At 34.3% G+C, this 12,561-nt stretch overlaps 1 protein-coding gene across 4 annotated transcripts in view; it reads right to left on the bottom strand.

Annotated features, from left to right (window-relative positions):
- Positions 1–287: 287 nt before the first annotated feature.
- CNBD1 (cyclic nucleotide binding domain containing 1) overlaps positions 288–12,561 on the bottom strand; it is a 451,411-nt gene continuing 439,137 nt past the window's right edge. For all 4 annotated transcript variants that reach the window (XM_073892725.1, XM_073892727.1, XM_073892726.1 and 1 more), the window contains one exon: positions 288–408. In XM_073892725.1, coding sequence (XP_073748826.1) covers positions 292–408 — 117 coding nt within the window. In that variant the 3' untranslated portion in view covers positions 288–291. The remainder of the gene's footprint in view (positions 409–12,561) is intronic.

The following is a 12,561-nucleotide window of genomic DNA, read 5'->3' as shown; positions in this document are numbered from 1 at the left end:
TTGGTCCTCTAAAAATTGTTATGGAAGATATTATCTCCTTTTATGATACAAGACCCTAATAAAGAGAAATCCAGCAAAAAAAAAAAAAAAAGAATAGAAAGGAAATTCAGTTGTCCAATATAAACTTATTAGTAGGAATTAATTTATATGAATAAATTAGTAGGAAGCTGGTCTGCAGGAAGAAATAGAATTATAAGGTAATTGAATAGAACATTATAGAGGTTTCAAATGAATAACAAAAAAAATTAATAATCCATGCTGAAATCCCCAGATTCTTATGAGTTGGTATCTTTAATAACTGACTAGAGTATCCTTGAGATTCCTAGGAATGCTGGTCCAGCAATGGTCCCATTTTCCAAAGCCTGGGATAATTCCATTATAATACAAGGAGTTTTTCATTGTTTTATCCTAGAAAGAAAAGATTATTAAAAGTAATTAATCTTATCATCCCTGAACTTTGAAACTTAGAATGCATAGCATTAATTCCAGAGAAAAACAACAAAAAAAGAACCTCTTTTAAAACTTTAAAGGTAGAATTTTCACCTAAGTAAAATCTAGAAAAATATGATCTATACGTAATTTTCTATTAAATAAAACTCAACATTCATATCTATAAATTATTTCTCAATGAAGCTAATTATTTTTTAAAGTAAAAAAAAGGATTTGAGGAGAAATTATAACTTTTGATTTATAAAGCATGCTTTTTATTTTTTGAGATCCTTAAACTCTTTTTATATGTCATTTAAAACTTTATCTTCCCATTACTGCTATAAGACAGCAAGGGGATGATTTGCTCTATTATTATCATTTGCCAAGATTATAAACTCTTATAATAACTGGAATAGCTTGTATTATCATGTAAATATTTGATGTCTTTCTTTAGAAACTCCTCATGTGAGTGTCCCTCCTTAAAAGATGCTTAGACTTCTCTGCCCCGCTGATGCCAGAGATGGCTGTGTAACTTGCTCTGGTCAATACAGTGACAGAAGACATGAGGTGCCATTTCCAAGAAGAAGCTTCAGAAGCTACTGTTTCCTACACAGTTCCTTTTTTTCTCCATGTGAGAGCAACCCTCTGAGTCCCAGCAAAATGCAGACATACAGTCAACCTATGCTGGGCAAGGGGGTGAGAAATGAAACCTTCATTGCTGAAGGTCACTGAGGGCTTGGGGGATTTGTATCATGCCAAAATTTAGCCTAATCTGGAGCATGACATTAATATTTTAAAAACATCTCTTTCTACATTTGGTTTTGTTCATATTGACTTTACTTATGAAAACAAAGAATGAAATAAAAGCCATAGGGAGTAAGTAATATTTATAAATAAGTAAAGGGAATGAGTTTGTGTAGTTTGCTTATTATGTCTCATTTAACTCTCACAACAACCCTGAAAGGGAGTATTTGGTTGATTTTTAGATGAGGACACTAAGGTACTTTTTAATAAAAAAATCCTAGTTGACTTCCAGGGCTGATGTAAATAATTACATAACATGTTACTTAAATATATATAATGATAAAATTAGATTTAATTGTTGGAACATAAATATTTTGTAACTATTAAAACAAATGTCTATGAAACAACTATGTAATCAGTAATATTCAAGCTGACATTAATTTAATTTAAAAGATCATATAGTTAAGCTGACTATATCAGGCTTCAGAAATTAAATATGGTATCTATTGTTGAAGGATAACTTTTTGTTTGTTTTTAGTTCAGATGCTTATACTATTGTGTGCAGCAAATTTAATTTTTATACCACATTTCTTATTGTGGAGGACTAAAAAACTTTTTTTTCTCCACTTAACATCCTATGATTATTTTCCATTCAATTGGTACAAAGAAAAAAATTACATATTAAAGTCATTAATTTTCTTTTTCATAAAACTTGGATAATTTTTTTCATAAGACAATACCAATTAGAAACAGAGAATGAATCTCAGGGCAGTAAACAGATAATTAAAAGTATAATCCAAATTGTTCAAGATATATTTATATTAATTTTTCTATTAACACTGAAAGTAACAAGCAGCACTAACATATAGATTTATAATAAAAATAGGAAATATATATCATCATATGAATTGTTTCATTGAGATCTGAACATATGGAACAAAAGGAACCAGTGTTCCATAGGTTGAGAAATCCCAAATTAAAGCTTGGAGAAGTTAAATAACCTGTGAGTCATAGAGCTCAAAAGTGGTAAAGCCCAGACTTAAATCCAATTTACTCTTCTTTTTTGTTGCTACAAAAAGAAAAGTACTAAATATAGCACAATCTCATTTAAGTAAATAGTTAAAAAAAAAACTCGCAAACTTATAATCTGATAATAATGACTGAAAAGTAAAAAGGAAGAAAAGCATTGACTAAAAGGATAGCAGAATGTCAGAGAAATATATAAATACAGAGAATATAAATCAGACTGTTGCTAGAAGCAGATACCAACAGATACAATATTTGGGAAGGAAATCAGTTCAAACTGCTTTATGTTTGCTTATTTTTCTTTTATTTATATTGCTGTATTTTCTTTTTTTTAAGATTTCCTTTTTTATTTGAGAGAGAGAGGGAGAGAGTGGGCACTTGTGTGAGTGGAGGCAAGGGTAGACAGAGAGGGAGAGAGAGAGAATCCCAAGCCGACTCCATGCTGATCATGGATCCTGACTCAGGGCTTGATCTCACGACCCTAAGATCATGACCTGAACTGAAATCAAGAGTAGGACGTTTAACCAACTGAGCCACTCAGGTGCCCCTATATTGCTATATTTTTAAAAAATGATTGGAGTTAACTTACAATAAAATGAGAAATAAAAACAAGGAAGACCAGTAAAGCCAGGTAAAAAACAATTCATAGGACAGAAGGAAAATAATACCAAAAAAAGAATACTAGTCTAATAGAAATTTACTGCACTTTAGCATCAAACATATTTATGACTTTGCAGGCAGCTAACTTAAGATGGTATTTCATAAATTTCGTGGCTTATTTCCAAATAAGATAAATCTATTTTTCAAAGTATTATCAGACATCAAGATGATAAAATAGAACTTTTTTTAAAGTTTAATAACTTTTTTTCAAGAAAAAGTAAACTCATTTAATGACCCTAAAATTTACTCTACCACAGAGTAAAAAAAAGTAACAATCCTTTTATTTTTTTAAGTTAGATTTAATCTACCACTCCAAAACTTCACTCTCTGGACTTATGAGAAATTGGATTTTGTCACTCTCAGATATCACTTCTATTCAGAATTGTGGGTCTAATAAATTTAAGTCTTTAAAGAAGAACATCTGATCTCTCTGCATGGTCACTAATGGTATGCTGTGCTTTAAATCCACTTATCCCTTAACCTTGGGCAGTTCTGACACTTGTGAGACAACACTGTGGTCTACCATCTCTAGGTTCACCACAAAGATATTCTCTCTGAAGCGTGCCACCTCACTGGGTAATGTGGGGAAGCTGGCACAGGTTCTCTTTCTTGTGGAACATATAAAATTCCAATTTCTTTGGAAAACTTTCAAGAAGCTCTTCAAATGACCCTCATTCTTTCAGTGCCCACCAGCCACATAGAAACCATTCTCTGTATCTTCTCTTTTTCTGGATTGATCACAAATATTTTTCCATGAAAGCCCCATTATAAACACAATGGAGCTGGAAGTTGGAAAATTGATGCTGGCAACATTCATCTTGTTCTTTTTTTTTTTTTTAAAGATTGTTCTTTTTATTCTTACTAATTTACTTTGTTAGATATACATTATTTAAAGAGTGAAGTCTTAGGAAAACTCAAAGTAGGTTTTGTTGATTTATTGTTGCTGTTATGTTAGACTTGGTAACATAGCGTGTTACTACTTATTCAATTAAGGCCATTAAGTTTTAATTATCAAGACAGAGAAGATGGAAAAATAAGAAAAATTTTCTTTCTTGAAAATTAGGGGATTAGAATACAGTCTAAAATGTTTTCATTTGTTTTATGCCTTTATTCTCTCTCTTTTCTCAATGTGGTAAAATATACATAATATTTATCATTTTAACCCTCTTAAGTGTACGGTTCAGTGGCATTAAGTACATTCACATTGTTGTGTAACCATCACCACTATCCACCCCCCAAAACTTCTGTATCATCTCAAACTGAAACTCTGCATCATTAAACAATAACTTCCCATTCTGCTTACCCTCTAGCCCCACGCAACCACTGTCCCACCTCTGTCTCTATGAATGTAAGACAAAATCAGACTGTTAAGGCACCTCATATAGGTGGAATCAGATAATATTGATGCCCTTTTGTGTCTAGTTTATTTCAATTAGCATAATGTCTTCAAGCTTCATCTATGTTGTATCAGAACCTGATTCTTTCTTACAGTATTTTTCTTTATCTGGATAACATAACCATGTTTGGCAACAAAGCTGAGAAAGGATTTGGAATTAATGAGTTTAGTGGACAGTAAATTAAAAAGAGAAATTCTGGGGAGCTAAAAGAGAAAATGCAGAAGCTGATATTTCAGTGCTTGTGTTTTTCCATTGCACTAGAAAATTAATTTGAACACATTTCAGCACTTCTCCATTTGTGATTCACACTGGACATAGAGCTTTTTAAATTTATCGCTTGGTTTGAAAATGGACAAAAACTTTGTAACAGCCTCCCTATCCATCCTCGTCTTCCCAAATCTTATGAAAACCAACAGGTTTTTCTATTAAAAACCTAGTCATATGAATCATGTAAGAAGATGTCATTGTTCTAAAACAATGCAGTGAGCAGTGAGGACAAAGACTGCCAAGTTAAACACAAAGGATAAAATCTGTCTGCATATTCCCACACTCTTAAACACGTATTCCAGTGTGAACTGCCTGTCAGGTTTGGATGACAGAACTTGGCCCACCAGGCAATCATTCTCAGAAGAACTCAGCTCTCTCCAGAAACTGCATTTATATTTCCCAGATGATTATGTTTTTTATCAAAAGCAGCAGTTGAGAAATGGTCAAGCTCAGCATCAGAAAAGTAGTCCAGCTATGACGACTAGTTTCACCTACAGATAAATATGGGAAAGTGTAGGAGAGCAAGGCAGTTGTGTTTGGATTCTCAAGAATAATATTAAGTTCATGTAAACAAAGATGGGGAAAATCAGTAATCATTAGGAGACAAATGACTTTTTTCTTCAGGAAATTAGTTTATTTACAAACTTAGCTTATGTTTTTTATCTTCAAAATACATGAGGCAAATGTATTAAGTGCATAGTAGTCAGGACAAAATTAAAACAAAAATGTATGCATAATATTATAGCTATATATATATGCCTGTATGTATGAGTCCATGAAAATACATATAATCTTTTTTTTATTTTATTTTATTTTATTTTTTTAAAATTATTTATTTGACAGAGAGAGACACAGCGAGAGAGGGAACACAAGCAGGGGGAGTGGGAGAGGGAGAAGCAGGCCTCCCGCCGAGCAGGGAGCCCGATGTGGGGCTCGATCCCAGGACCCTGGGATCATGAGCTGAGCCGAAGGCAGCGGCTTAACGACTGAGCCACCCAGCCGCCCCTAATCTTTTTTTTAAGACTCATTTATGTGTGAGAGAGAGAGAGCAAGCAGGGGGCAGGGGCAGGGCTCTTTTATGGTTCCATATAAGTTTTAAGATTGTTTGTTCTGTTTCTGTGAAAAATGCTATTGGAATTTTGACAAAGATTGCATTGAATCTATAGATTGCTTTGGGTAACATGGACATTTTAACAATATTAATTCTTCCAATATATGTGTAGGGATGTCTTTCCATTTATTTGTATCTTCTGCAATTTTTCATCAATGTCTTATAGTTTTCAGTGTACAGATCTTTCACCTCCTTGATTAAATTTATTTCTTTTGATGCAATTGTAAATGACATTGTTTTCTCAATATATTTTTTCTGATCAATCATTATTAGTGTATGCAAATACAACTGATTTTTGTATATTGATTTTATATCCTACAAATTTATTGAATTTGTTTATTACTTCTAAAAGGTTTTTCTGTGTGCCATCTTTAGGGTTTTCTGTATATATTATGTTATCTGCAACTAGAGGCAGTTTTATCTTTCTTTTTCAATTTAGATGCCTTTTATTCCTTTGCAAATCATATATCTGATAGGGAATTAATATCCAAAATTATAAAGAACAACTAAATAGCATAAAACAATCTGATTAAAAATGAGCAGGGGACCTGAATAGACATTTTTTCCAAAGAAGATGTACAAATGGCCGACAGCTATTTGAAAAGATGCTCAATATCACTAATCATTATGAATGCAAATCAAAATTAATGAGATATCACCACACAGCTGTTAGAATGGTTATCACTAAAAAGACAAGATTTAACAAATGTTGGCAAGGATGAAGAGGTAAAGGAACATTTGGATGTTCTTGATGGGGATATGAATTGGTTCAACCACTCTAGAAAACAATATAGAGGTTCCTCAGACAATTAAGAACAGAACTACCATATGATTGGCAATCCCACTTCTGGGTAAATATCCAAAGGAAATGAAAACAAGATATCAAAGGGATATATGCTCTCCTATGTTTACATCTTATTCATAATAGCCAAGATGTGGAAACAACTTAATCATCCACCAACAGATAAATGTATAAAGAAGATGTGGTATGTATATATAATGGAATATCCTTCAGCCATGAGAGAGAAGGAAATCCTGCCATTTGTGACAACCTGGATGGACCTTGAGGGCATTAAGTGAGGTGAGATAAGTCAGACAGAGAAAGACAAATCCTGTATGACATTACTTATATGTGAAATCTAAAAAAATCAAACTGATAGAAATAGATAGTAGAAAAGTGGTTAGCTGGGGGTGGGACAAAGAGGGAGAGTTTGGTAAAAGGGTACAAACTTTTAGCTATAAGATGAATAATTTCTGAGGATGAATGTATAACACGATGACTATAGTTGACAACACTGTATTGTCGAATTTAAATTATACAAAAATTCTAAAAGAATAGAGCTTAAACATTCTCTCTCACACACACCAGAAGATAAATATGTGAGGAGATAGGTGTGTTAATTAACTAGATAGGGGAATTTTTTCACAATGTAAACATATCAAATCACCACGACATACAGTTTAAATATCTTAAATTTTATGTGTCAATTATAACTCAGTAAAGTTGAAACAAAAAAAAGTATTAGAAATTTAAAGTCTACCCAGCAGACTTTGTCTCCTGCTGTAATTACCAGGCCAAACATAATCCTGATTTTATCAAGTGGTACCTACAAACCTTGCGCCTTTTATTGGTTACATGGGTATCTCAGTACACCATGAGGATGAGATGAGAAAGTACTTTTGTTGTTGATGTGAACACTCTGTTCGTGGTACTTTGTGGACCTACTTGTCTCTTCTGGTACCTGAGAAATTATTGTGTGTCTCAGAGACCAAGCTCCTTTCCTACTCTTTGCTTGAAGGCATACATCTTGAATTCTAAAACGCAAGTTGTGCGTAATAGGAGAATCCATTCGTGGCCTGGCTTAGCCTTCTCCATGCAGAATCCTCCATATACATACATACATATATATACAGGTGTATATTATATATACATATACATGTATATACAATATATATATATCGTACATACATATATGTATATTATATACAATTACATACAATTATATTGTATGTAATATACATATATATAATATCATCTGTCAACTTTTCCCTCCTACTCTATGTTTGGCTTGGATTTCTAAATAAAAACAACCAACCAAACAAGAAGTGCCAAAATATTGTCTTCCTACATGGACTTTAAACCTTTTTTTTTTTCCACTGGGGCTCGATAACCCGGCTTCTCTCTCCAAGACCTGTGATAATGATATGCTCTCCATTTTATATGAAGTGCCTCTCTAACAGTAACTGATTTAGCTCTTCTGCCCTGCTGTCCTGAATCTCATCACTGAATTTCCATTCTCCTACCACTGATAAATGGACACTAGGCCTTTGAATGTAATATTTGCAATTGGCCTATGTACAATTTAAGACAGATGCTATATCATTAGCTGCTGTTTTAAACAACTTTGGAATTATAATTGGTCTGAAGAAATATATATATCTTTATATTAAGCATCATAGATATTTCCTGAAGTAATACATTAAAGAAAAAATTACAAAACTGTATGTGTACAAGATAAGACATTACTATGTATATTGCACAAAATTAACATAAATAGCAAAGGAACAATTAAAACTAGAAAGGTATTTCATATATAGTTACCCTTGGTAAATAAATCTTAAAGTATTGAATTGGAAGATTTTTTTTTTTTTTTAAGTAGCCTCCATGCGTGGAGCCCAGTGCAGAGCTCAAATCATGACCTTGAGATCGACACCTGAGCCAAAATCAAGAGTCGGCCATTTAATTGATTGAGCCACCAAAGCACCCCAGAATTGAAAGATGTTTTAATATGATAGAAAAATAGATGAGTCTGAGATCTATGATTATTTTTCTACAGGTAGAACTCATATGGTTAATTGTCCCTACAAAAAATTTATTGAGCCTGATATACATGTATACTCATACAGACAAATTAAAAACAAAATAAGGATGATCAAAAGTGCTAAACAGAATGGCATCAAAAATCACAAATTATCTCAATATAACTATATAACTAAGGATTTTGGCTTAGTCTTAAACAAGATAGTAAAGCAAATTCAAATAAATTAAGGAAAAACTGTTAAATAAACCTATCTTATCTCGCATGCCAATCTTTTTTTTCCTTTACAGCATCCTTTAGAAAACTTCTTACAATATTATGTTTATACTTATTTGTGTCTTTGTTTCTGTAATTTTTGTATCTTCCATTAGAGGTCCAGAAGGTCCACAAAAGCTAGAGATGATTTCATTTCTGTTTACTCCTGATTATTTAGCCAGTCACAGAGTAGTGCTCGATAAATATTAACAAATTGTATGAATTTTTTTCTTCTTTTTTTACATGTCAAGAGATAATGAGTCATTTGAGTTATCCAGATATTCATTCATTGTCATCATTGAACTAATGCTTCCTGAAGGCCTGTCATGTCTGTGCTTAGTTCTGGACATAGCCCTGTAAACAAGAGAACTTACCTTCAAGGAGCTTAAAATCTAGACAAGATAAACAGAGGAGAATTTCAAATAATGAGACAATGTTCTCAAAGAGAAATGAGAGTGAGAGAGATGCAAAAAAAAAAAATTTAAAAATTAAAAAAAGCTTGAGGTCTCCATTTAAAAGCTATAGATACATGTTACAGATTAATAATTAATATTTCTTGTCCTATTAATCTCAGTGGGAAGAATAAGCAAATATGAATTTTGGAACAAAAAGATCAACCAACCAATAGTTGTTATAATGAGAAAAAGATTTTCACTTCTCAATAATGTATTCCATTTCATGAAGACTAGCCTGGAGCATCGGGTCAATTAATATAATAACTTGGCACATAGAAACTTAGGCATAAGAAGTGAAATTTAATTTAGTGGTCTTATGTTAATCATTGAGGGTCCAAAAGAGAGCAACAAAACAATCTTAAAAAAGGAAAATAGAATTTATAAGGGGAACTGCAGGAACTAATCAAATATAGCCTACAGAAGAGATGACTAAGTGGTATTTAATTTCACTTGAAGGGATATAGTAGAGGCATGATATTAGGGCCAAAGAAACTGGTATGAATGCTGATTTAAACATGTGTCAATAATAAAAAATATATATGCAGCTATTGCATTTGGACATTTATATTTACCTAAAATTGGGGTTTTTTTTGCCCCAAAGAATTATGTGTTTTTGGCTCTGGACTTAAGGAGAAGAAATAACTTATATTGGCTATAACCTAAGTGAGGAAGAATTTTTTGTTTTGTTTTCTTTGTGAGTATTTTAGTGGAGTTATTTTTTGTTTTTTTTTTTAAGGGTTGTGCTTTTTCAGCACAATTTGGAGATATGCAGTATAGTCAGTTTTGCTCTTCTTGAAAGTAATAAGCAGTTAATATTCTTAGATTAATTCAAGATGCTGAGGTATAAAGACTAATTAAAATAAGCCTTAAAAACTAACAAATACCATTAATCTTTTAATATGTCCATTAAAATCAATCTCTGACCATTGGACCCCTTCTGCAAACTTCATAAAACCATTTAACCCATGAAAATTGTAATTATAGACCAGATCTGAGTCCATAATTTGGATTTTTATTTGACCTATTGAGTATTAACATTAAAAATTTCTAAATACAGTTTGAAAATTAATATGGAGTGACTACTTCAGATATTTTGAAATGTGATTTCATTTAAATTTTTTGTAATGTTTCTATTTGCTTCAGTTATTTTTTTATGTTAAAATGAATTTCTACTCTGGCTCACAATTCCACTCTGATTCGTAACTTTTTAAATTATTTTATTCCATATGTTAACTGGAATTTAAATAAAAACTTGAAAGTACAAAAAATAGAAGTAAAAAAATAAAATTATTTTATTCCAAATGATTAGATTAACTAAAAACCAAAAACAAAAAAATCCCTATTCTGAGAATAAATTTGAATGAAATATATAGATTGCAACTATTATTTAATATCATTTTTGGTTAAGACTATTAAAGGGATTAAAATACCTTAAGGTATGAAAGTAAAATCTGATAAAGGCATCTATCAAACTACTCTTTCCAGTTCTACATTTCAGTTAACATTATTTATTAAGTTTCCCTATGTTTTCAACACTATTCTGTTTTGCACAGTATCTATTTGCAAGTACCTTAATATATACTTTAAAAGAGAGAAGGAGACACATGTACAAAATATTTAGCAAATAATAGTTCAGTATATAGCCAAGTATTTAATTGTAAATTACAGACCATAAAAAAGACTACCAGTGGGAGCTAGGGGCAATCAGGAATGTTCAACTGAGAGTGATGGGTGTTGTGACTGAGGGAGTCCTAGGATCTCAATTTGGGTAAGAGGATTGAGGGGAAAACACAAAGAACAAAGCCACAGTAGAATTTGTGCTGGAAGAGTAAGAAAGCTAAACTGAATAGAATGGTCTGAAGGGAAAAACCTTGGGAGGGAAAATTAAGCACAAAAAGCTGAATGTTTATTCTAGGAGTTCAAATCGCGAAGAGGTTTGACTATAGACAGGAATTGCAGGGAGATCAGGTGGCACGGCTGCCTGGGATATATTGTCAAAATGAACAATATAAATAAGAATTGATGGGGGGCGGAGCAAGATGGCGGAGGAGTAGGAGACCTAGATTTTGTCTGGTCCCAGGAATTCAGCTGAATAGGGATCAAACCATTCTGAACACCTACGAACTCAACAGGAGATCGAACAGGAGAGTAGCAACAACTCTCTGAACAGAGAAGCGACCACTTACTGGAAGGTAGGACGTGTGGAGAAGTGAATCCAAGGCGATATTCGGGAGGATAGACGGCGGGGGAGGGGCCACCGCCGGCCGCTTCTGGCAAGTGATAGAGCCGCAGAGCACAAAATCGGACCTTTTAGAGGTCGGCTCCGCTGAGGGACGTCGCTGCAGTGGCTAAGCGGGGGGTGGAATCCTCCCGGGACAGTGTGGTCTCAGGACCCTTGGGGTCACGGAGAGACCGGGGGTGCCTGAGTGCGCCAGAGCTCCCAGGTATCAGAACGGGGAAGCCGGCTGCAGAGACGAGGCAGAGTCGCGGGCTCTCAGCTCGGGGTTGCCATAAACTGTGATCTGCGGCCCAGTCGGGGCACGGCTCCCGGAGCAGGGACCCAACAAACAGCAGATCCGGGGAGACTCCCCTTCCTTCCCGGGGAGGAGCGGTGCGGGAACGCACTGCAGGGATCTGCTGGGTTTGGAGACTCCGTGCGGGGTCGGGTGCCAGAGATAGCAACGCTCGATCACAGGCCGGGTGAGCACGGAGTGCGGCCGGAGACCGGGGACACGGGAGTGACTGCTTTTCTCTGGGGACACACTGAGGAGCGGGGCCCCGAGTTCTCAGCTCCTCCGGGTGGAGATTGGGAGGCCACCATTTCTGCCCTGGTCCTCCAAAGCTGTACCAAGAGCTTGCAGGGAACAAAAGCTCCTGAGAACAAACCGGAGCAGCTTCCTTAGCCCGGACAGACAAGGGCGGGGCAATTCCGCCTCCGGCAAAGACATTTGGAAACCACAGCAACAGGCCCCTCCCCCAGAAGATCAGCACAAACAGCCAGCAAGCCAAGACCAAGTTGATCGATCAAGGAGAATGGGAGAACTCCAGCGCTAGGGGAATACTGCACATAGATTCATGGCTTTTTTTTTTTTTTTTACCATGATCCATCATTTCATCAAAGTTAATTTTTGTTGACTGTTTTTTTTTATTTTTCTTTTTCCCTTTTTCAACCAACATCTTATCAATCCCTTTTTTTAAAAAAAAAAAACATTTTTTATTTTTCATTTTTAGAGTCATATTTTATCCCTTCATAGTAGTTACCCTTATTTTTGGCATATATATATAAGTTGTTCTCTCTTTAAAATTTTAGGGTACAGTTTCTTCTAACAGATCAAAATATACCCTAAATCACTAGTGTATGGCTTTGTTCTAGTCTCCTGCCTGATCACATTCTCTCC

Source organism: Callorhinus ursinus, unplaced genomic scaffold, assembly GCF_003265705.2.
Source record: "Callorhinus ursinus isolate GAN/ISIS: 27379988/994484 unplaced genomic scaffold, GSC_fseal_2.0 scaffold5, whole genome shotgun sequence".
Lineage (NCBI taxonomy): Eukaryota > Metazoa > Chordata > Mammalia > Carnivora > Otariidae > Callorhinus > Callorhinus ursinus.
This window is presented reverse-complemented; position numbering and strand designations above follow the sequence as displayed.